The sequence below is a fragment of the Monodon monoceros genome, unplaced genomic scaffold, assembly GCF_005190385.1.
Source record: "Monodon monoceros isolate NGI ecotype Baffin Bay Population unplaced genomic scaffold, NGI_Narwhal_1 Super_Scaffold_20, whole genome shotgun sequence".
In the NCBI taxonomy this organism is placed as follows: domain Eukaryota; kingdom Metazoa; phylum Chordata; class Mammalia; order Artiodactyla; family Monodontidae; genus Monodon; species Monodon monoceros.
In genome coordinates this window covers 44,613,654-44,639,884 of record NW_021703777.1, presented here as the reverse complement: position 1 = coordinate 44,639,884, position 26,231 = coordinate 44,613,654, and the positions used below count along the sequence as shown (strand labels likewise).

Sequence of the window (26,231 nt, the reverse complement as noted above, 5' to 3'; positions counted from 1 at the left end):
TGATTTATGTCAGAGTGTTCTTCCTATGTTTTCCTCTAAGGGTGTTTTATAGTGTCTGGCCTTATATTTAGGTCTTTAATCCATTCTGAGTTTATTTTTGTGTATGGTGTTGGGAAGTGTTCTAATTTAATTCTTTTACATGTAGCTGTCCAGTTTTCCCAGCACCACTTATTGAAGAGGCTGTCTTTTCTCCATTGTATGTTCTTGCTTCCTTTATCAAATATAAGGTGACCATATGTGCGTGGGTTTATCTCTGGGCTTTCTATCCTGTTCCATTGATCTATATTTCTGTTATTGTGCCAGTACCATACTGTCTTGATTACTGAGGCTTTGTAGTATAGTCTGAGGTCAGGGAGCCTGATTCCTCCAGCTCCGTTATTCTTTCTCAAGATTGCTTTGGCTATTCGGGGTCTTTTGTGTTTCCATACACATTGTGAAATTTTTTGTTCTAGTTCTGTGAAAAATGCCATTGGTAGTTTGATAGGGATTGCACTGAATCTGTAGATTGCTTTGGGTAGTATAGTCATTTTCACAATGTTGATTCTTCCAATCCAAGAACATGGTATATCTGTGTTTAGATCATCTTTCTTTCATCAGTGTCTTATAGTTTTCTGCATACAGGTCTTTTGTCTCTCTAGGTAGGTTTTTTCCTAGGTAGTTCATTCTTTTTGTTGCAATGGTAAATGGGAGTGTTACCTTAATTTCTCTTTCAGATTTTTCATCATTAGTGTATAGGAATGCAAGAGATTTCTGTGCCTTAATTTTGTATCCTGCTACTTACCAAATTCATTGATTAGCTCTAGTAGTTTTCTGGTAGCATCTTTAGGATTCTCTATGTATAGTATCATATAGTGACAACTTAATGTCTTTTCTGATTTCTATTCATTTTATTTCTTTTTCTTCTCTGATTGCTGTGGCTAAAACTTCCAAAACTATGTTGAATAATAGTGGTGAGAGTGGGCATCCTTGTCTTGTTCCTGATTTTAGGGGAAATGGTTTCAGTTTTTCACCATTGAGAATGATGTTGGCTGTGGGTTTGTCATATATGGCCTTTATTATGTTGAGGTAAGTTCCCTCAACGCCTACTTTCTGGAGAGTTTTTATAGATTCTCTATTCTTATTCATATGTTTGAGACATTTGCAGTAAAAATTTTTAAATGAAGTACAGTAGTCAAATGTCTACTGTCCTCTAAGCTGCAGAATAATATTGTGTCCAGTATTTGCTAAAGCTGCAGGACAGAAACTAGGTCACATTTTTAACCTTGAATGGTCTCTGTAGAAACAGCGACCACCTTGGTGCACCGGACATGGAGTTCTGAGAAACTAGTGCTCATCTGGCTCTGATCTTGAGCAACTCAATAATTCTCTTGTGACCTTGAGCAATTCATTTAACTCTGGTCATCAGTTTCCTCCTCTTCTTCAACCAGTACAGCTTAAATCCCCTTGAATTCAGAAGAGAGCCTGAATGTTACAGTGAATCTTAAAAATAATAACAAGGATAGCTTACCATTATTGCTACATGCCAGAGATTCTGGTAAGCACTTTAATTAGGAGGATTAAAAGGTACAATGCATTTGTGTCCTGTTATTATCTCTAATCTATACATCAGAAAACTGAGGCTTAGAAAGGTTAAATAACTTGCCAGTGACACACAGACAAAGCAGGAATTTTAACCCAGATATATCTGTCACTTTCTCACTCTAATGCCCATGCATGGCCTTAACCAGACCCGAGGATCTTTGCTTGGTCAGACCCACACTATTAGTAAGTACCCCTCCTAATATTCGGAGTAGGGTGGCCACATAACTTATTTGCCAAACTGCGACACTGAGAGTAAAAGGGGCACTATTAATAATTATGCCAGGCATAAACCAGGACAGTCCCAAGCAAACTAGAACACATGGTCAACACAGTTCTGACTCTCCAGCAAACAAGTTCCAGCAGGCTTTTTAGAGATTCCATACAAGCACAGTGGTTTTCTAGTAGCAATCAAACAGGTCATTTAGATGCCCAGTCTAAGGGTCTGTTGCTCTAGTAGCACCAGAAGTCCTCCCAACCCAGCTGACAGAAATAGATGCTGGAAAGGTGCCTTCTGATGATGTCTTCATACACAGGTGTTGCCCACAGAGGGACACAGCAGCTGTCCTTCCACAGTTTCTCTCTTACTGCCCTATTCATATTCTAGAACACAGTTTCTGCTTCCTCACTTGCTGAGGCATTTAGAAAAATCCTGTCTGCTGAGAAGGCTCTCACTCCTGGAAGCCTTGGATGGGATAATGTCGCCCTCTAGTGCAATCAAGGAGGCAGGGAGCACAGACCTGGTCAGGAGGAGGGTGCCTTACAGAAGTGAAGGCGAGGAAAGAAGTTCTTTTCAAGCAAGTATATTAACAAGTTTTCCTATTTAATTCTTACAACAACTTTGCAAAGTCCATTCTTATGTTATCCATTTTTAGAGATAATAGCAGTGCTCAGAGAGACTGAGTAACTTATTCCAGCTCACACTACTAGAAAATGGATAGAAATTTAAACCCCAGTCTCTCTAGTATTAAAGCCCATGGTCTTTCCTTGTAACATTCTGTAGGCCATATAAAAACTGGGTCTTCAAATATTCAAAATATATTTTGGAACACTATTTAATGCCAGAAATTGAAGTTGAGAATAGATTTATTTATTCCATAAAGAGACCTCAGAGTGCTTTAAGATGAAGGATGTGTACCCATCCGTGTGTGTGGGGGGGGGAGGACAGGGGTGGGGGAGGAAGTGGAAACAGTCCCTAGGTGCCTTTCTTTATGTGATTCTTTCACTTATAATGGCCTTCTACATCTTTGTTAATATTTTCCTATATCATTCATAAAAATTCAGCGTTCCTTGCCAATCCTTGTCTCTCACTTCTGAAGCACCTACCACTTTCTCTGTACCAGCTTTCTTAGTGAACTCAGTATTAGTCATCATCACATCGAATTCCTCCATCCACCATCCCTGTATTACTTAGTAGGCTACCTGAGAGCCGAGACTGTCTTACTTCTTTTCCACTTCAAACCCTTACACTTCTATCACAGTGCTCCACAAAGAACAGACCCTCAAGGCATTTGCAGAATTTGGACTGCAATAGATGTTAGTCACTGTCCTTGATGAGATTTTAATTCCAAGACATTAATAGCTTCTTCCAACTTGATAACATCCCACTGTGTCCTGTTACAGAGCAAATTAGCCAAGTTAAATGTCTAACAGCCTGGCAAGATCAAAGCTCTGCTAACTCACATCCACATACTGGTGAAAATATAGGTCAATGAAACTTGGAGTTGGGAAATGGGCTGGAGCATGGAGGATGCGGGCCAGTGTTCCACCATGCCTGTCTCGGTCTTCTTTCATTTCCTCGTCCTCCTCCCTCGGTATATGGTGATTCTGTTCTACCCTAGCACCATCTACCCTCTCATTCAATTGCTCCCTTAAATAGAACCCCTCTGCTTTTTCCTTTCCCTGAATTGCTTTCACTGATCCTGACTGGTGTGTCCTCTATGTTTAGGGAAATGTGACTAACCTCCCGACCTCTAATTCTGCCACAGACCAGCTGTCTTCCATGTATTAACCCTGTTTAAGCAACTATTTAAATTCCTGGGATGCTCAGTCAGCAGCATCAACATCAGCAGCACCATCTGCTGGGAGTTTTAACCCCTGGCTCCCTGGGTTGTAATGGTGGAGGTGGATTAGATACCCAAGTTTCACATGGGGCTAGGTCTGAGCCACATAATATCTTAATGCTCCTCTGCAATTCCAATCATTCTAAATGTTGGCAAAGTAAGTTTTGATATTGAAAATGTAAAATTTTAGTACATTTATGTTAGTCTCAGCGATATATATTAGCAAAATATTAGCAGCAATTTATATGTTCATTAAATACAAAATTCAACCCTATGAAAGCACAACCAAAACATTTTGAATGGCTTTATAATATTCTGCGGTTTTGAAGTTATATTTATTAACCTGGAGAAATGCTTAAGTTATAATGTTAAGTGGAAAAGAAGTAGGATATAAAAATGAATTAAAACCTAGTAACCATTTTGATGTATTTTCATCCATTTTTTCCTGCACCAGTATTCTTAAAAATATAAAAAGAGAACTTCTGTTAGTTTAAAAAGCACTTTTACATATTCATAGTAATAAATCAATGCAATACGATAGCTCTGCTATAGGTATAGCATGTTAACCAGCATAAACCCACAGCTAACAGGTGAGCTAAGCCATTTTTATCGTTTCCTCCAGTTCCTAGAACTCTTTTTTCTACTACCAATTTTTCAACACTACCACCATAAAAAAAAAAAAAAATCAACCCTTTCAATTCTCTTCTTTCTTCTTTTTCTTCCCAAAGTCATCCCAGGCCCTCTTTTTTGCACCTGAGTCTCAGATAAGGGGAACAGAAAAGCGGATCACAGCAAACATTTCTCCCATTTCATCTTTTCACCAAGACGCTCCTCCTTGCATCCCTGAGAATACACAGGGCACTGTCACTAGAGAAAAACTGGTGGCCCATGAGTTCACAATTCCACTAGAGATGACAGTCCCACCACTGCAGTTTCAGACAAGATCAGAATTTTGTATAGTAATTGTGTAATTGCCTAATTCTGGCAAAAAGACAAATATTATACATGCTTTTAACAACTGTACTATAATAAGGCACTCTCAGACCTTTGGCATGTATGCTGAAAGGATTTCTTATTCCTTTCTCCTGTGTTTGTTTTCAGGATAGGAAGAGACACTGAGAGCTCATATGACATAACACTTGTCCCTCCAGACAGCTGAGTATTTTCCACAGACAGACAACGACATTTACTTGGAGAAGCTTCTTTAATATGCATTTAGACAGCAGATGTTTAAAACACAGTTCAGCCCTGTCAAACAAAGAGCCATTTCCAGTTGTTTCACTTGTATTCAGAATGTAATCAGGTCAGATAACATTAGAGTAAAAAAGACGTTCCGTATAGGCCAGTAACAAAGCCCACCCAATGTGGCTTGGATTTGAGGAGGAAGTATGCAGAGAAGAGGGACAAGGAGGTATAGATTTAATCAATTCTTTGATAAGTTTTCCATTTTTATGAAACCCCACACTTGATTATTTTTTCATTGCTCATAATCTATTATAGCACGCACACATATACACCACCTCCCAACTGTGGAGATTAAGTTCCCAAATATCTACAAAATGGGAGCAGTTGAATTTGAGAACCTTAAAAGCCTAAAGCACTAAGAGTTGGCAGACCAAGTTTAGTATGGAACTTTTAGAAGTCCTTTACAAATAAAACTATAAAACAGCACAGTAAAAAAAGACTATCAATGACTTTTTGTACAATTTAAATTAGTAATAATAGATTTGTACTTAATAAAATAGAGAAGAGAAAGATAGTACTTATCAAGTCCTACTGGTCTTACATCTGTAATGTTTCTGACTGACCTCTTGCTTTCCATGGCTCCCCAGACCTTGGCCTACTCCTGACTGGAATCTTTTACTCACCCTACCTAAGAAACCAAGAGGAGGAACAGGACAAGTGATGGAAAGATTCATTTAATTTGGAATATAGTGAAATTCGTGTGCCCAAGAATTTCACAGAGGCAGTCAGAAATAGAGGACTAAAAATAAAGAAAGAGGGCTTCCCTGGTGGCGCAGTGGTTGGGAGTCTGCCTGCCGATGCAGGGGACACAGGTTCGTGCCCCGGTCTGGGAGGATCCCACGTGCCGCGGGGCGGCTCGGCCCGTGAGCCATGGCTGCTGGGTCTGCGCGTCCGGAGCCTGTGCTCCGCAACGGGAGAGGCCACACCAGTGAGAGGCCCGTGTACCGCAAAAAAAAAGAAAAAGAAAGAGATTGGGGTAGAGTTAGACGTTAGGGAGTCATCTATGGATGGAATAATGAAAAGGAAAGGAAGCACTAGGGCTGATGGTTGGAATAAGTCGAAGGTAGTGGAGAGAGAAAGAAAAGGAACAAACAGGGAAGAAATAATTTTTCCTGAGTCTTTTTCAACTCTTCTGAAGGTTCACAAAGGCCAAGAGAATGGAATTTTAAAGAAGAAATGGATGCTTATCATGAGTGAATGTGACACAAAGGTTGAGGGAAATAAGGACCAGGGTCATTGATTTGATGTCTGGGAGTTGGCCGACCACCTCTGGGTTTCTGGACCCACTACTCCACTAAGCTGCTTCTCTCCAGGTCCAGAGGGTCTAAAGAGTGAGTGAGAGAGGAGGGAAACAACAAGAATTTTCCTTTCCTTCACTGTCAAATTTGTTATTTCCCTTTCTTTTGTCTTCTCTTTCAAGATGAGAAGGTAATGGAATCAAATGAACATTCTACAGAATGAAAGAGGCTTAATTATGTCCAGTTAAGAGTTGAACTACTTATTCAATTACTCATATACATAAATAAATTGGCCATTACATTTCCTTCAGTCCCAGTTATATTTTAATTCTTTGCATACTTCAAAGACATTTTTATTAATGACTATGAACATAACTATCTGAATGATAATGAAAATTGAAGATTCTATGAGTCTAAATGCCAGAGTTGGGAGGCCAATTAGTGGTCATCTAGACTTGCTGTCTACAGAAACCATATTTTCTTCTATGGTGTTTCCAGAAGTAGTAGCAAGGAAATCTCTATGTGGTCTGTTTTTAAATACTTCTAATAATTTTAAAACTCTCCCATTTATTGTTCTGTGTGTCTTTAAAGGGAGGAAAACTAAGAACAGAGGGTGGCTATTAAAGAGAGGCTCAATAATTCCTCTCCCATATGATAACAGTTTTCAAACGTTTGAAGGGCTGTCATATTTCTAAGTCTTCTTGAACGAATTCATTCAATAAACATTTTATTGAGGGCACTGTGCAAAGATGATAAAAGCTGCTCCACCCTTTAAAAATGGGAAGTTACAAAAGGAACCTAATTTTTTGTGTCCTCTCACATCCCTCACTTAGCCTACACATTTCCTAATGGCTCCATGCCTTTTTCTTCCCCACCCCCCCCGAAGTATGTCTACAAGCTGGCCTGCATCAGGACAGGAGAAGAAACATTTGTCTTTTGCCATCTTCACATTGAATCCAGTATTCAGTGTCATGTAGTTTGTACATGGTGAGTTTGTCAAGTCAGATGTTTGTGGTGATTGCCAAAGATATCCCCTTGATTCTAATGGAAGGCATTACTATATACAACTGAAAACCTGGTCATGTGGAGAGCATCCAAGACTGTTCAGAAACAACTGCTTGGCCAGTTGTGTTGAGGAGAAACCCAATCTGGAGGGTTAAAAGAAGTAGCACATTCTCATGCTGTCAGCCTCTCTAGCAAATCTTTCCTCCCTCCTATGGGGGAAAAAAATGGAAGCTGTTACATGGATCATTGGGTCAATGCCTGAATCTAACTTCCTGATCACAGCGTAGAGAATTCACATAGTCAAAACATAAAGTCTTTCTTTTTTTAAACCTGGTATAGAATGTAAACTTTCCAAACTTATCTGATTTTTGGTAGATACAGTTGACAAACCATCAAGGGTATAAGCAAAAAGTTTGGCAAGAGTATTTTTGGCTTAGAACAAGACTCTTAAAACAAAAGAGTTCCCTTTTTTCCCCTCATAGAATATTTCATAGATGTGGAAATAACAAAGATTAAAGTTTCCACAGAAATAAATTAAATATCTCACAGCAGGATTCTCCATACTATTACCTCTCCATATGTTTAGTACCTCATTTTGACACATCATTTGTGGTCTACTAAATTTAGACAAATCACCTTGGCTATGTAGTTGCAAATTACTAAAGAAAGCCAAGCTTATGGAAGGGAAGGTGTGTGTTGTTCTTTGGGTTTTCTTAATTTTCTCTATTAACAGGTAAAATATTGAATAAAGTTGTCAAAATAAGGAAAGTACTTAGAATCGTATTTAAAAGCTTGCTACTTCAAGTAATTTCATGCCTCTCATAAGATGATATTTATGGTGATTTCTTCTATATATAAAAAATATGTAGGTAGCCCTACCAGAAAATTAATGCTAGGATGACATAAGATTCATCTGGCATTCATGCTGTTACTACTAATGACATACAAATATAGCCATATGTTTGCAAGCTTTTCTGAAGCAAAGTCTGTACTGTATCGTCTCTATGACTCCACCTACAGCACCAAGCGTGTACATAATTACAAAAAAGGGATATACTTCTTGTGCTGGTCATTTGCCTGCTTGCTCTCAGATTCATTCCCATTCTTCCTTAGTTCTGCCTGTATCTCAGGATCAACATTTCCCAGAGTCCCTTCACAAGTGGTTTCTCAGTAGGTTTGGCAAATGGGAAGCCTTGCTGGATTACTTAGGGGTAGGAGAGAGAAGTAGTCAGGGTATTTTACCCTCTCCTTCTCTGCTTTGGTGGCATCTCTGGCATTGGCTATATTCCCTCCATAACACCAGTTCTCATGGGATAATCATTCCTATATATTTCAGATCTCACAAGATAGCCACTGAGAGGTTCCAGCTCCCAGTAGATGGCTCAGCTTCTGAGCCCTGGTAGCACTCTGTCCTCCCTACATTCCATCCACCTGAGTGGTGGTAGCAGTTTCCTGCTTTTCCAAATTTTTTAGGGTTGTCTCAATACCTTCTTATTTGGCTTCCCAGTTCTTCCATTTCCTGTAACCAATCCCCTGCATGAAATTTCTTCTGTTTGCAATGCCCAAGGTGGTTTCTGTTTTTCTGAATGGCTCCTTACTGATACAGCTCTTGGTATCAGGAATGGTTGCAGGAAACTGACATTCAACACGGAACCCTGAGATTGGGTTGTTATCTGTTTAACCAGGAATACAGTGAAGACCTCTTTATAGGCAATAAATGAACACCAGTAAGTTGTGGCGTGCAGTAGTATCATGATTACTTAATAAGCTGTGGTTTCTTGAGACTAGTACAGGGTTAAGACAATGCTTTGGCCAAGTAACTGATGCACTTGACCATTATGATAATAATCATGATTAACAAGAATTATTAGATGGTATGGATGCTTCTGATTGCTCTGAAGAGTATACACAAAGAAAAAGATAAACCTAACACCTTAAACTTTAAACCTTAGGCTTCGTAGCCACATTCCATTGCTCTGGAGTCACAGGGCAGACATGGCTGATAATATAGATTGAAAAAATTGCAACATTACTTAAATGTATAGTCCTATTAGTTATTTTATGCTAAGATAAGGGTTCTGGATGCAAAGGAGCATTTCACTGAGACTTTGGATGGTAACATTTGCACAGAGATAAGGCTGCAAACTCTGAACTTTCCAACTTCCTGAATCTTCCTAGCTAGCAGAAATAGTTCTCCCCTTGTCAATTTGTCAACTTAACATCCCACCCAAGGCAAACAACCTTCACTTGCATTAAACCTTTGCATGACTTCACTTGTGGCATTTGCCGGAGAAGAGGTTGCTTATTCCCCACAGAACCCATTCTAACCATCTGTCATTGTCTCTAGCCTCATAACAAAAGTTCTATCCCAACATAGCCCAGATGGAAAAGCTGGTACAGGACCTGCTCCAGTGAAAGACAGCAAATACACCAAAGGAGTTGCAGAATTTTGTCAGTTTGTATTGAAAGAAGTCTTGAAAACATGTATAGGAATATGTCTTAATCCATTCAGGCTGTGATAACAAAATACCACAGACTGGCAGCTTATAAACTACAGAAATTTCTGACAGTTCTGGAGACTGGAAATCCAAGATCAAGGCACGAGGGACTTTCCCTGGTCATCCAGTGGTTGGGCCTCCGTGCTTCCTCTGCAGGGAACACGAGTTCGACCCCTGGTCAGGGAACTAACATCCTGCAAGCCACGTGGCGTGGCCTAAAAAGACAAACAAACAAAAACAAGATCAAGGCACCAGTGTGGTCACCTTCTGGTGAGGGCCCTCTTCCTAGTTCATAGATGGCACCTTCTTGCTGTGTTGTCACATGGTGAAGAGACAAAGGATCTCTCTGGAGCCTCTTTTATAACGCACCAATCCCATTCATGAGGCATCCAACCTCATGGCTTAAGCCCCTTCCAAAGGCGCCACCTCCCAATATCACGAACTTTGCGGGTTAAGATTCAAACGTATGAGTTCTAGGTGACACGATCATTCAGACCACAGCAGAATATATTCTGAGACTATTCAGAAGAATGAAATTCAGAAGACTGAATCAGTGTGAACGTATTGACATGGGTACACCTGCCTGGGATTCAGGATTAAATGTGTTGATTGAAGCACCAGGGGGTGGGACTAACCCTGTTAGGTTAGTAAAATAATGCCAAAAACATGTGAGGCAAAGATGGCAGAACATGTTTGGCACATTGAAGAACTATCAGACAGAAATATGAGCCACATATGTAATTCCTAGCCTTCTAGGATCCATATTTTAATCTAATATATTTTTTAAACTATCATTTCAAGTGCTCAACAACCACATGAGGCTAGTGGCTACCACAGTGGGTAGCACAGGCATAGGCAAAGGCATCTGGAGAATCCTAGAGATGAGACTCTGGAACGGGTTCAAAATGTACAAACTGCTTAGCCGCTCCCAACCATACCCTCACCTTGAAGGGCCCAGAAGACATTCTTTTGCCAAAATATTAAGAAACACACCTGTGACAGGAGCATATTCGTGTAAAGGACACTGGCGTCCTGTTACATAGCAGCATTAGGTTGTGGTTGTATTGACACTAAAAATGGTTAGACATGAAGGAGGGTTCTAGGAAGATGGCAGAGTAGAAAGCACCAGGAATCTGCCTCCCCACCTAGACAACAATTACACTGGCACAATCTATCTGAGAACTCTGGAGTCTACTGAAGACTTGAAACTTCCAGGGGAAGGCTTGGAAGGTAAATCGGGATTAATTTTGGTCAGTGTCAGCTCTTAGCATAGTAGCAGCTACCCCACCCCCAGCCTCGTGGCAGGCAGCTGTGCACCTGTTCCTGGAGCAGCCAGCACACAGCTTGCAGGAGGCAGGGTGAGCAAACAGAACCCAGTTCTCCAAATATTGGGGCTCTGTGCTCTGACTGCCAACTGCTGCCTCTGATCACAAAGGTGCAAACACAGGGAGATCAGCTGGGTGCTTTGTGACCACCTAGAGGGGTGGGATAGGGAGGGTGGGAGGGAGACGCAAGAGGGAGGAGACACGGGGATATATGTACAAAGCTGATTCACTTTGTTATACAGCAGAAACACAACACTGTAAAGCAATTACACTGCAATGAAGATGTTAAAAAACAAAACAAAACACAAAGGTGCAAACAAAGTAAGAGGCAGCCAGTGCTGTTGCACCGCCCCTCATTGTTGCAAGCCCCTCCCCCTCGGGCTGAAGTGACTTCCAGAAAATGTAAAGAGTTGGTGCCCTTCCCCCTGGAAACATCACAGCACAGCCTGTGCAGAGAAATACACCAGAAGAAAACCACTTTCCCAAAGAATTATAAGACCTGGGCTAACATTATGACCAGGAACTGGAGAAACATGTGGAAGTGGATTTTGAAAGCGCTGGGCCAGAGACACCTCAGTAAGAGTACATAAGAAACAATTTATTGACCCAGTGGCACTCTCTAACGATTCAAAATCTAAAGTCTTAGCAGGGAGTCCTGGAGGCAGTCCTAATATGCTTCTGGCATGACTCCTTAAAACTTGGTGTGGCAGGTCCTGTTCCTTGGGAAGCATACTCTGAGACGGAGGTTAGTGTTCAGGAAACTTATTACTTTAGGAAGTGCTCTCAGAATCACACCCCATGAAAGGAATTAGAACTGGACCAAGGGAGAAGTTGGGTTACAGTGAAGTCTCAACAGAGGCACCATGGGGAAATCTGAACATCTGGTGGGTTGGCCCTTCAGAGTTGCTGAGGTGTGGACTGAGACCAGGCCCTCATGCCCACACTGCCCAGGCACTGGATGTAGGTTGCCCCCAGGAAGGGGCCATGTGGGGCTCACCATGCTAGTGTTAAACTGCCATGAGAAAATATGGGTGCTACTACTACAAAGTGGTAGGCAGGAAGAAGCATGTCTGGAATCCACGGGATTCACTGGGCAGCTCTTGGTAATTTCATGCCCAGGTATGGGTTAGCAGACTGTTTACCAATGGCCCAACAAGCATAATACATCTTGTTGGGATGAAGGTCTGGGTCACCCAACGTTAGGGAAGCAACCTAGACTACTGATGTGGTGGTGCAAAGCTAGATGTGGAATGCATGATGGAAGAGGGAGGATGACATTAATCATATATTAATTGTAGCCTCAGCTCCACCAAATGTTCCTCGCTTTCTGCACCATCTCCCACGCCATTTCTCCACTATTATTGTATGGGATACCTGCAGGAACCTGCTTAGTGGATTTGATAGGTGTACAAACATGGATAGGAAAAGGAATTAACACCCATGGAGCAACCCTTGCCTCATGGGAGATGGGACTCCAAAACAAATCCTCTCCTCTCCTACCCCTCATGAAGACAATTTTGAGGTGCATTCCATTCAGCTCTTCAGAAGGTCAGTGGCAGGTTTATGCCCCAGTTGCTCAGAGGATTAGCTCAACAGTGCATCCTTGACTTGGCTTTCCCTCCTTCCCTATTTCATTCTTCCTAGTGCCCCACTCTGTTTTCTTGGGATCATTTCTTCAAATAGACCCCCTGCCTGCAAGCCCTTGTCTTGGTGTCTGCTTTTTGAGAGAACCATTTCATGGGATTTAGTTTCTTATATTCATTTTACCAATGAGGATGTGTTTTGCCCAAGATCACATGGTGGAATGCAAGGTCACCTGGTGAATGTCTTGATTGCCCTGTATGTCTTCTTAGTAAGGCAGTATCCTGAAACCTGGTCCCTTCAAGATCCACTTCAGAGGTGAGTGATTCTACTTTTGGAGGACTTCCAAAATGCTGGCCAACATCAAGGCCTCTGTAAAGAGATGGTCCTCAGGGTCAGTGACAGGCTCACAATGGGTCCTTAGTAGAAAAGACAAATCAGTAGACACTGAGCTTTCAGCCTAGAGATTTGATGTTCTTAGCAATCTGTTCCAAAATAATCTGTCAGTATCTTCCCTAAACACTTGTTAAACTGGGCAGTTCAGTTTTTTATTATGTTTCACTCAATAATAATATTGAATTATTCATTTAAAAATAATCTGGTCCCAATCACACCATGTGTTAATATCATTTTTCTACTGAATATCCTTAAACATAGTTTTCAGAATTCCTAATTATTTCACTGTGTGCCTTTCCCGCTCCTCTTCCAAGATTCTAAGATTTAAGATACCTTTAACAAAAACACTTCATTATTTTCTCCTTAATCATAAATAGAAGAGGATTTGGAAAGTGAATTCTTGGAGGATGGGGAACCTGTCCATCTTGTTCATAGCAGATACTTAAATGTCTGTTGAATGAATTTACTCTAAGTCTTGGCAGGTTCACCTGTTGAGATTGGTCGATACTGGTTAACTCGGAAGATCTGTCTGATAGTTGTCTATCAGTCAGGACCGGCTAGATTATGCTGTAATAACAAACGTTTATTGAATTAAGACACTGAGATTTGGTGGTTGTTTTTCACTCACACTACATGTCCTATGTAGTTCAGCAGGGGAGCTCTGTTCATCATTACTCAAGGATCTAGGATGAGAGGTTTGATCTCAACATATGTTTCTATGATCATCAAGGCAAGAAAAGGGAATATGACAAATTGCACACTGGCTCTTAGAGCCCCACTCAGAAGTGACACATGGCCCTCTGCTCAGATTTCTTCAGCCAAAGCAAGTCTCATAAATACGACTATCTTCCAAATCTATTCTAAACAAAGTGTTACTTAAGTAGTAATGTAGCTTTCACCAGGAAAAAAAAAAAATGTAGTATGAATTTGAAATTTTTGCCTGACCTTGACTCCTAACTTCACTTTAGAAGAGATATGCTGACCTTAAAGCAGACCCTTAAACTGCACACATAAAGAGTAAAAAACCAAGACAAAGGTATGCAGTTGCAAAATGGCCATTTATTGCCTACAGGGGAAGGAACGGGAGGGAGAGAAGGGGAAGTACACAGGTGCGAGGAAACAAGCATATATTTAGCCCTATACATCATGTGTGAGCAGTACCCAATCTCCAAAATGGAAAAAAGTATTTTGTCATCTGACATAGTAGTTAAGGTTCTTAAGCACCTCCCTCCTGAGCTGCCACAAGATTTAAAAGGCAGGACTGCTTTGTTTAGTCAATGTTCACATTAATGAAAAAATACTACCACCCAACTGTGTCCTTTTGCACGCATATTTTGTACAGTGTCTATTGTGAAAAACATCTCAGCTGAGCAGTTTGGTCAAGATACAGACCTCATCAACTGTTTAACCGTAATAAATAGAAAAATAAAGCAGCTGGTGATTTTGTCAGAGAGAATGTGTTCCGTAAGAGTAGAACCACTTTCTCCGGGGATGACAGAGTGTTAAATGATTAGAACACCACAGAACCAGTCTATCAAACATTAAACACTAGTAACCTACAATTACATGGCACTTCATTAAATCTTCTGATTAAAAAAAAAAGAAAGAAAATCTCAGATTTTAAACTGATTATTAGAACACAATAACAAATTGATTTAGGGCTTGGCTTTTTCTTAGGACAAAAGCAAAGTAAATACACAACCTAAAACAGTCGAATCTGTTTTGGAATAGCATCAATAGAAACTACCAAGTTTGCAAGGAAACTTACCAAAACTTCTTGCTCAGTTTTAAACTCATGTGCTTTGCTTTCCAACCATTAAATTAGTTACAAAAACACTTTAGAGGCCACAGAATGACTCAAATGTATGCAAAACAATGGAGATTAATTTAATGCCAAGAAATTAAAATAAATGAGCCCTTCCCTATTCAAATGGTAAACTGAGTGGAAGAGTCAGTCATCTCACGGACAATTAGTTGGCACTTGTTTTATGGTTGAAAGAAATCACAATAGAAAAAAATATATAAATTAATTCACGGTGAATTTGACCAACACCCTGGCCCTTTCAGAGAGAAAAGGTACATACACACTCTCCAAAAAACCCCAAACAAAACCCACCTCCCTCCATGCCGCCCCGCTCCACTCAGACAACAAAACCCAAAGGTGAAACATTCATCCCTCTCAAAATATACTAAGTACTCCAACGAATCCTACCCCTCAGCTTCTCCTAGATGAAAGAATTGCTTGCATGTGGACAACTGTACGAATGCCCATAGTGCACTTCTCAGTGCTGCTGGTGTTTAAGAAATTTGCCACTCACAACACTGAACAATTCCACACCCAGTGTGCAGCAACACAGCCATCCAAGCCACACCCCCAAAACCTGGCAGAGCACCGCTCAAGAATTTCAAAGGTAAGGAAATATATTTTAAGCAAATTAAGCACAGAGAAAGGACAGTACAGTTTCTGAATAAATACACACCCAGACTACTGCATCACTTACTGCGTCAAGATTTAAACAAGTAGCGTGAAACTAAGCCTGTTCGGTGAGAAGCAAAGCCATTGTTTGACACATTAACGCTGAGCCAATTGTGTGAGTTAACTAATTAAACAAATGTGGTACATATAACCATTGATAACTTGAAAGGAAATAGTCATATATCAGTAATTAGAAATTAACACAAAACTGAAATGAGCAAGAAAGGACCCCTTCTGAGAGGGCTGCCATGATGCTTATGCTTTCGAGTTAAAAGTGACAGACATACAAATAGGGAAATTATCTAAATTTGGGGAGACTGTTGTAACAAAAACAACAACTAGTAGGCGCCAAACTATGCCTTCTGAAAGTTTCTGGAAGCTGAATATACCCAATGCTACTGTGCCAAAAGACTCATATCACTTGGCATTTGCAAACACTCTTCATAATGTGATTTATTTCTGATGACACAATTCCTCGTGTCAGTACAATGCTACTAAATTTTATACCACTGCCATAGAAAATTAACATTTAATACGCAGAAATGTCCTTATTTCACATGCTTTGAAAGTGAAAATTATTTTACTTAAAATTCCATTACTTCGATGTCATAATGTTTGTTGAATAAAACCTCAACATGCTTGTTTTCCTTTGGTTCCAAGAATAACCAAGTCTAACCAAACAAACTTATGCCAAAAGAAATTACTAACTACGCTGATAAAGCTTGCTTTTCCTGGTATTTCCCTATTTCTTATAGAACTTGTGATTTAACAGAGAAACCTACACAAGGCATCTGGTTAAAAACAAGAAACATGCACGTTCTCCCTTACCACCTTCCTAAAAAGAACTACCTTTTTCTTTCAGTGGATCTTGTTCAGAACACCCTGCAGTATAGGTATAAGAACCTTCTTTTTTCTTTTAAGCTTTAAGGTGACACACAATGAAGATGTATCATGTTGTAAAACACAAGATGTTCTTGGCATCCTGTTCTTAAACAGATTACAACTTTGGTAAATAAACCAGGTTAAGATGAACTAATTTACTTAGGTTTGAATTCAAATTTAGTAATCATGATGCTGTTAAAAAATTACAATCACTCAAAGCAACCATAAGTATAAAAGTTCTCATCTGTCTACAAATTCAAAACTTTAAAGCTCCTAGCTTAGAAAAATATTCTAATTTCCCTAGTTAATTTGTGTACCAATAATTCACAGAGTTCTACAAACGGGAATGAAGAACCATATGCCTCTGGTTCCATCGAAGAACACATTTAACCTTTTTTTTTTTTCTTGTGCTTTCTCTATTCTTTGCTATTTGATTTGAAATTATACATGGCACTAGTGATTTTTAGAAACTCTTGGAAATGCAAGTACAAACTTAATCTTTCACCCATTTAATGGTATATACTTAGGAGATACAATTTTAAAATGGAACACCATACGATTGCCCGTGTTCCAGTTTTAATGTGTCACATCCTCAATTCTAATACAACCCACCGTAGAATCAAGTGATATGAGCCTTCAGGATCTTTCAACTTTCTCCCTTGCTTCTCTGTGATTTAATAGGTAACTTTAAAACACCAAATAGGGACAAATAAGAAATGAAGCTTTATATTTCTGCAAACTACAACACTAACACACAGTGGCTTCTGTAATACATTCACACAGGATGCTTATTAGTAAAATTAAATATTTGCCTATGAATATCAGAAAAGTAATTTGAAAAGAAAGAGCTTGGAACAAGGCAAATGGGAGGGAGGAAAAGCTGGTCTCAGAACCCATTGTGCCATACCTGACTTTAACATGTGATATTCAAACGAACGTTCACACGCCTTACATCAAAGAAATGAAACAAAAATATTCAGCTACGTTGTACAAAAATTTTTTTACATAAAAGATCATAAATCTTGAACAGATTTACTATATTTGAATTCTAAAAAGTTGCCTATAGAATGGTGCTGGGATTCTGTTCTCTGCTTGCTTTTAGGCAGTGCTGTTGCTTAAAAGTTGACACCAGGCACAATATTTTAAAACAAAGTCAACAAGCAAGGAGCAGTACGTGGATTTGAGCCTTTCCCAGATGTCAGTCCTGAGGATGCTGCAAGACTCCCCATCAAAATGTGTAAAGCTATGAGGCGGATACTGATGCCTGAGAGAGTGAGTGGCGACATGCACTGTATGACTGCTGTAATGCCAAACAGTGCAGTTTTCCCCTCCTCAAACAGCACGGTTTCAATAAATTTAAAGAACACTCCGGTTCTTAGAAAAATATCAGAAATCATATTTAACAGTTAAAAAAAAACATTATCACAATCTAAAAATGCCCAAATTTTCTCTTATCTTCCGATAAAATATGCAGCAGCCCCATGGCATAAAGCTAATTAACTTATTCTGAGAACCAGAAAGTATATGAGCATAAATATTTTACTTTCACTGAATATACACCATATGTCATTCACCTCTTCCTTTTGGCTTTTCATGCCAAAGGTCCAAATGGCATGTGTTTTTAACAAGACAATACTGAGGAGAGCAGCATTTCTGATCATCTGAATTGGCAGCTCAAAACAGATACCACTCCTTTTACAAAGGGAACAAAGGGTGAAGGGTGTGTGAAATTTGGGCAGTGGGCTAAAGGGAAACCGTGCACATGAAATTTGGGTTACCATGCCCCAAGTGTGTTTGCCACCCAAAACAGAACACAATTACCTACTTTAACAGAGCTACTACCAACATTTACTAAAACCACATTAAAAATACACAGGATAATGAATGGTTTGAAAGAGTGCATTTGGAAGCAGAGAGAACCCAATTACACACCTTCCTGCAACAGAGTGCCTCAATCATACACAAAATAAACTTAAGCTGTTTACAATGTTTCCCAATTTTTTTTATTTTTCCCTCTACATTTAACTATTAAAAAAGTTTTTTTATTAATAAATGGGCTCCTCTGTGGTTCATATACAATCATAAGTGAACTTTAAATTCCATTTTATACAAACATCTCAAAAAATATTGGGAGTGAAGTATGGTAAGAAATATTGCTCACATTGCTAATTAACATGCGTAGATGAAAGGAGGAAAATGTTTTGTTAGTGCATATACCTCCAGAGCAGAAAACCCACCCAAAACAAAAGATTTAAAATAAAACATACAGTAGCTGATTACAAAAAAAGGTAATGTCCACAAAATTAAGTTTTTCATGCTATTCTACTTTCCAGTACTATGTAATCAATTTGCATGGCTAGATGTTGAATGCTTGAGGTATATAAGAAGGGATACCTGCACATTGAGGAAAATCTGTCATCTTAAGGGTTGTTTCTTTGTTTATTTTGTTTATTCTGATATCTTGACATTTTTAAAAGAATATTTTATTTACATCAAACTTCACTCAACTACAATGACATTCCAATTATAATAGATGACAAACAACGCCTCTATCACTAGGCACTTTTAAAAGGGAGTTTAGGCTTTACACAACCCTTCTGATGCAATCCCATATATGACATTACATCAACCCACCTCCCTCGTCGCACTAAAATTACCCTTCAGGGGAAATATCATATTATGTAGCCTGATTAATTTACTATGGAAGAAATTAGTATAAAATGACCACAGGAAATGCATCATTTAAGACTAATAAAACAGCCTAAGATGTCACGTTTGAAAGAGGAGACAAATTGTATATATTTAAAACTAATTAAATAATTTAAATTTGACCTGTACTTTATATATTAGTGAAACACAAATATAGGCTATTTTCTTTTAAAATTTCATTCACATAATGGAAAGTTTCTTGTTTATTAAAAATATCACATTTTGAGACTAGAAACAGTAAAGTGCATGAAAAGTTTAAAATATAAATTTCAGAAAACTCTTATAGCAGCAAAAAAGCAGAATAAAGAAAAACTTAAAAACACAGACACAACCTTTTCCTGTTACTGTGCCATAATTAACGTCAAGTAGCCAACCAATTTTTCCCCCATTAAATGGTATTTCAACCACTGCCTCTTGAGTCACAGATTTTCAACTGGCCCCTCCTGGGCGAAAAAAGGATTCTAACATATCTAAAGAGCATCAACAGTTGGGAATAAACCAGTAGCTTCTTAATTCAACCCTGACAGACAACGGAAACAAAGATTAAAAGCATATAATGGCCATTTGGCAACTAGAGTCAGGAAAAATGATCCAAGGTTTTCAACTACTCCCTGTTCTCTCTCCCAAATCCTTTCCACTGTCACCTCAAAAAGCCAAAACCAACAGCCACTTGACCTACTCTGGGAAACACATGGAATATTTGTAGCTTTCTTCTTCTAAAACTTTGATCAGGGCCTTTTCATTCAGTAGTTATTTTTTAAACATTTGACCATAACAGCAAAAATGATACAGATCATATAATATCTGTTTTTTCCAGCACAACCAGACAGAAAAGGGTGGATGGAAACAATAAAAAATACTGGACACTAATTTTGTGGGCATCCTAAATAGACCAAATTCTATTTTCAAGATGTGTGGCAGTAGAAATTACCCGTTGTTTTCCTATAAAGAAACTGAACAGACAGGCTTAGAATTAACACTTCTAGTAAGGTTATAACTAATAGGGGAACAAAATACAGAATGATTCCTCAGAAAACAAAACAAACAAATAAAAAAAAACCAACCAGCACTTCCCCAACAAATTGTTGTGTGCTGTTAAATGCTTGATTTTGAAACCATATTGTGCAATCACCTTTCATTTCTCAGTTTTTCTCATTATGGCTAGTTTATGTACAGATCTAGCAAATTTAAGTGCTTTGTTAATGTGCAAATGACTGGGGAGCCAAAAATCAGTTTGTTATCATGGAAAACAGAAATTCAAGGCAGTTTCCTGCAAGGCATGCCATCATTCAGTTTAAAATCTTTTATTTATAGTTTTTAAAAACTGCCTTTCACAAATGAAAAATGGTTGGCTCACTTGAAACCATTCAAAAGAAAGTATTTGTTCTGGAAAAACAAATACCCTGTTGTTGGGCCTTGAACTGGTGATTTATCAATTATGAATGCTGACTCCTAATATAATATGAAGAAGGTCCAACTTAAAAACATGTTAAATTAAAAATTTGGAAAGAGAGTGATAATACTTTGGTTCCAGCCCTAGTGCCAAATGATACCAATATGCACAAAATTGTACAAAATCTTATAGCAAACACATAATGAAAGGAACCTGAAGAAGCAGCTTAAGGATGGCCATACTTCACTCCTACATACTTTGATTTACAACTGTACAGGTCCATAGTAACAGATCCCCGTCTTTGCGGGGCAGTACTCCACTACCTCCGATTAGGCAAGTGAACACCATTGACAAGAGGCAGGAGTGGAGGGTGGAGTTCAAGTTGTGTTAACAGTGAGAAGTGGTCTGAAGGGATGTGAGGGTGTGGACACCCAGTGATGTTGTTCTCAACCAGCCATTGAGGATCTAAAGGCCCCAGGACACCAAGCACGTTCATATGAGTCTTGGAATAGAAAATGTAGTCAATCACGCCCTGAAAAGAGATTGGGAGTTGGGAAAAAAAGAAAAATATATGCTTAGATAAAAGAAAAACTTAAGATATATAAAAGAACAATTCATAATTTGTAAAAGCCAAATACCTGAGTAACCTGTATTTCTGGTACACCTGCTGTCTTCACAATGGGTCAAATAGAGCTCAAATCTTGAATGGGTATTACATGAAATAAAGGTGGCTGGACAGGGAAACACAGTACCCTAGTGGAATCATAAAGCCTTGCACATGTGCATAAGTGGTAAGCAAATTGAGAAGCTAAGCACACCAAATCATGTCTAGGCATCTTTAGAACTGGCTTGCTTGGGTCAGTGAAATCTAATTTATCAGTATAAACAATATGGAAACTGCACTGACTCTGTTACAATAAACAGAAAATCAGAATATTTATACAAACATATACAAAGTTAATGAAAAGTTATGACAAGAATAATTTTTGTAATGATAACTGGTATGATATTCAGTTATTTGTACATCAATCAAACACATCTGAATGAAGCCACTGTAAAGCATGTTTTCAGATTTGCTAATCCTAGTTCAGCTTTCCCAAATTTTATACATATATACAAAATACTGCACACATTTAATCATTCTAATCTGTTCTTAAGTTTAGAATATTCACTTTCACAAATCCTGGTGTACTATAAATTCTGGATTCCTTGCTGCACAACAGTACCTCAGCAAAAAACATTCAGTAAAGACCTATCTATGTATTCAGTTGTATCTCTCAGAGCTAGATGATTCGGTTTATCTGATCAGTAAGTTTCAAAACTAGTGTGCTTTTTTTGCCCCAGGCTATGTATGCAAGAGTGTGAAGTCAGATTTCTTCCTTCCCACATCAAGAGAGACTGAGCCCAAGTATGAAGAAAGAGTTCCACACCTGGAAATACCTATTCATAAATACTATACACAGTGAGTTCTAGCTAATATTTTTAAATGGTATCACAGTGAAATGGGCTACTTTATTAAAAGAAAAAAAAAAGAATTCAATGAAAAAAATTATACTGTGAAATTTCGGAAACAATTACCTTAGTTTGCTGATTTTGACATGACCAAGACCAAAACAACAAAACAGTCCTTTTGAGGGAGAGGGCCTTATTCAACATTAGATACTTTAACCTTACTTTACCACAGATTAAGGAACCTACGTGAATCCAGGGGAGTACCTTCTGCCATTAATGCTCCAAATCCAAATAGTCAAGAAATATTAATACAATGTATTTTTATCCCTTCATTTTGGCTAATGCCTAGTTTTGCAGTGACATTTTAGGAAAAGGGTTGACAAGAGTTTCAGTGGTTTTACTTTCTTTTATGAGACCACCCTTTACTTCAGCAAACACATTTAAAACATTTGTGTTTTAAACAAAACACAAACAAAACATTTTCAATTAGTTATGTTGAATAAAACCTCTTATAACTTATCACTTTATTATAAAGTAGCATTATGCACATTAGCTACTAGAGTTAGAGAATCCTTTGCAAACATAGGCCCCAATAACGATGTTAAACATTCCAGAAAGTAAGAACTGGAGATATCACTTGTAACTGTTTTCTTGGTTTGAAACACCCAGAGTAAAAGCTCTAATCAAAAACCTTAGCAAGTTCATGTCTGAACTCGCCCAAGTATTTATACATATATACACCTTGTACACTGTATCATATTCACAAAGAAGGTTATAGACTAACGATTCTTAACCTTTTCTGATTCAAACTGTTTCTTTTTTTAACAGATCATGAAAAGGTGGGAAAAGTCTTTATATTAGTAAAGTCTATAGGTAAGTCTATAGAAGTGTATATGAGAAAAAAGTAAAAACAATGAAAATAGTTTGAGGTAACATTATGCTAAGTTTTGTTTTGTAAAAGTATGTGAGAAAATTATACACTATAAATTTCACAATGTGTAACAGAAAGATTTACTACTTGACATAATAGGAAAACTGTCCTTCCTTTTTTCATTAAATGGTTCAGACACACCCTTAGATTGGCGCGGGACAGGAGGGGGGGGCAGGTGATGGTGAAAGCAGCGGCAAGTTTGAATTAGGCTGTTTATTCAACTTATCTGATGTTACGAACTGAATGTTTGTGTTCCCCCCAAATTTCTATGTTGAAATCCTAACCCCTAACCTGATGGTATAAGAGGGTGGGGCTTTTGGCAGGTGATTAGGTCATAAAGATGGAACCCTCATGAATGGGATTAGTACTCTATAAAAAGAGACCCCAGAGAGCTCTCACTCCGCCATGTGAGGATGCAATGAGAAAACAGCTGTCTGCAACCCAGAAGAGGACCCTCATTAGAACGTGACCATGCTGGCACCTGATCTTACGCTTCAAGCCTCCAGAACTGTGAGAAATAAATTTCTGTTGTTTTATAAGCCACACAGTTTATGGTATTCTGTTATGGCAACCTAAACTCACTAAGAAACCTTGTCTACAAGTAATTCTCCTAACTGCTTACCCTTCAAGTCATTCCAAATCAGTTCTAGATTAAATGACTCTGAGTTCTAAATACCACGTTTCTACATTTCTAATTTATTTGAGAACCAAGTAAGTAAAAAATGCTAAGCCAAGTAAACAAAGTTTAACAGTACTCCATTGATGCAATGGCAGAATACTATACTTCGATCTGTATTTAATGCTAATCACAAGACATTTTTACATTTGATGTTACCTATCCTTTTTTACCAGCTGCCTTCAATATTGGCACAGCACTAATTACATAAAATGCTTTGTAAGAAACTGAAAAGTTTATTGTCTGCTACTTGGACCAAGAGCTTAATTCTCTCTAGTCAGGTATGCCCTTAGTTTGTTCTCTGATCATCCTTCTTTTCCATCCTATTCCACCCTCCCATCCATCTACCCAGCCAGCCAGCGTTATTTATCCTCCCCATTCATGGCTCTCTCGCGCGGATTTATAGTTCTGCCATTTCTCATCCTATCCTACATATGCTAACATCAAACACTCTCTGAACCATGCACTTTTGGTTCTTTAACTGTACTTCTTTAGACAACATAAATGCTTCAATAAGATTCTTTTATTCACTTATTAATACATGTAAGTTCTTTTGAAGAAACATCAACAAAAGACTTGAAAACAACTCAGATGATCGAGGAAGATGGCTTAGATTAATATTCTAAACATTATTTCCCTAATTTTTACTTTGTGGATAAGGTAAAAGTAACCTTTATAAAAGCCTAGTTAAGGTAGAAATGATTTGGTCTTTTTACCTATACACAAACCAAAAGAACAATAAGAGTTGTAGAATTACTGAACACTTATTTTAAGGAACTTTATTTTAGGTTTTCTGGGTTGTGCTGTGCTGGCAGAGCTGTATTATATACCACTGTATAGGATTTAACCTACAGTAATCTGTGTATCATTAAGTCCCGAGGTTTTCCTTTAAGCTTACACAAGAAGCCATGGTATGATAGAGTCAGCTAGTACTTGCTTTCTTAGCACTTCATCCCGACTCTGTGTTCAATGGTATGACGTTGGGAGCTTGAAATCTACTACAATGGGAGTACACGTACCACAGAAATCAGCAAACACTACAAATTTGGGCTTCTTTTTTTTCTCAGAAAGCTGATTATTAAATATGTACCAGCACATTACTGCATATGAGTGATCTGAACAAAATCAATTATCTCTGAATAGTATTTTCTACTCTAACAGCAAAAATACTAAAATTAGATTCAACTTCTAAACAATTCTTTTCCACTTCTTGATTACAAAAACTGACCAATAACATAAGCACACAAATTTCCTTTCTTCTTCCTACTATCTGTTTCTTGGAAAGGGGCTAACAAGCACTGAAAATGGAAAAAGGTTATCGGAGATGTGTAAGAGCCCAATTCATAAATTTCCTTTGGTATTTTATTAAATTCCCCATCTAGGATTCTTATTCCTAACCACTTTCTAACATCTACATTTTTTCAGCATAGTATAAGACTTTAGGATAGATGCCTGAAACGCCAGAAAGTCAAACAAAGGTACGATAGAAGAGCTACAGGCAGAGTGATTAGAAAACTGGCAAAGGGAAAGGGACTGACTACAGAAAATCACTGCCAATCAATGTTTCAAAAGAACAACTAGCCCTCTAATTTTTTTTTTCTTATTTTGCGAAAAAAAAAAATCTTTCTTGTCCTTTTACTAAGCTGGAATGGTCTACTGTCTGGGCATTGATTAGTATGACAACATGGATATAAAATAGACCCTAAGCACAACTTTCTCTAGCCCATCTCACCAAGAAACCTGGAAAATTTAAAGATAAATAAGATATCAATGGAAAGTACTAAGAAAATTTTGAGGGAATACTCTACAAATTCATTCAAGATGAATGTAGCTATATCAGGTTGCTTATTATTTGGATCCTTACTGAAAGTCAGGGATGGTATGGACAAGTGAAGATTAACTATATTAATAAATATAAAGTGCTTTTGAACAGTGCCTGGCACACACATACTAAAGTATTTCGGAATTTTTTGCTATTATCACGGTTATTTGAAATTTGAACAAATAAGGGTTCAAAGAGGATTCTCAAGTCAACAATAACCACCACAAAACCTAAGAAACCTCCTTACATTACGTGCACACTTAGCCAAGACATTTTGAGAATGTAAAAAATCCTGAAGATTACACTGTTAAGCATAAATAACACATATCTTTCTTGTCACATGTTTGCATTTGACATAATTTCTATGCCAACCCAGAGGCTGTCACTTACTTTGAAATCAAAGGTGTAATTGGTGTAAGGCATCAAGTTATTTTCATAGGCGCTCTTCAGTTGGAAGCCATGTGTGATTCTCCCTTCTGAGCTTCCATTCTTTCCATTGCAGCTGAAGTTCATAAGACACTCATTGTACCTTAGTTCCTTGAAGTCTTTATGGTTGTCAGCTACTCCTCCATTGCTTAAATATTCCACGACACCTAGTAGAATAAAGAAGGAAGAAACACTACCATTTAGCACTTAGACCTTACAGAAGACTTCATTGGCCAAAATCTGTTGCCAGGTGCATGCACCAAGTTCAGAGTGGTTTTATTATACTGAATATTTACTTTTACATATGAAACTGCCTTTTTGTTGTTGATGCTAAAAAAAAATCAAGTATCAGCAACTTCATATGGTTCCATCACACTGAGGTGTATTTGCCTACTCCAGAGCAAAATGTCCTGATCACCCAGAAACATCTTCAGTTTCCTTAATGGTTCTTCAAGCTGAAGATGATTCCCAGGGTCTAGGATGGCATTCACCAGGAGGGTCTTGACCCTAAATATTCTTAGAATGTTATTGCAAA

The 26,231-nt window shown here is 38.3% G+C and overlaps 1 protein-coding gene across 5 annotated transcripts in view; it reads right to left on the bottom strand.

Moving 5' to 3' along the window:
- Positions 1–26,231, bottom strand: part of CNOT6L (CCR4-NOT transcription complex subunit 6 like) — a 163,857-nt gene that overhangs the window by 30,390 nt on the left and 107,236 nt on the right. For 3 of the 5 annotated variants that reach the window (XM_029234764.1, XM_029234762.1, XM_029234763.1), the window contains exons 11-12: positions 25,661–25,863; positions 16,647–20,921 (exon numbers count right to left, since the gene is read on the bottom strand). In XM_029234764.1, coding sequence (XP_029090597.1) covers positions 20,709–20,921; positions 25,661–25,863 — 416 coding nt within the window. In that variant the 3' untranslated portion in view covers positions 16,647–20,708. Of the gene's footprint in view, positions 1–12,443; positions 12,906–16,646; positions 20,922–25,660; positions 25,864–26,231 lie in introns of those variants that run through there. The other 2 variants (XR_003795520.1, XM_029234765.1) reach the window with 2 other exon arrangements.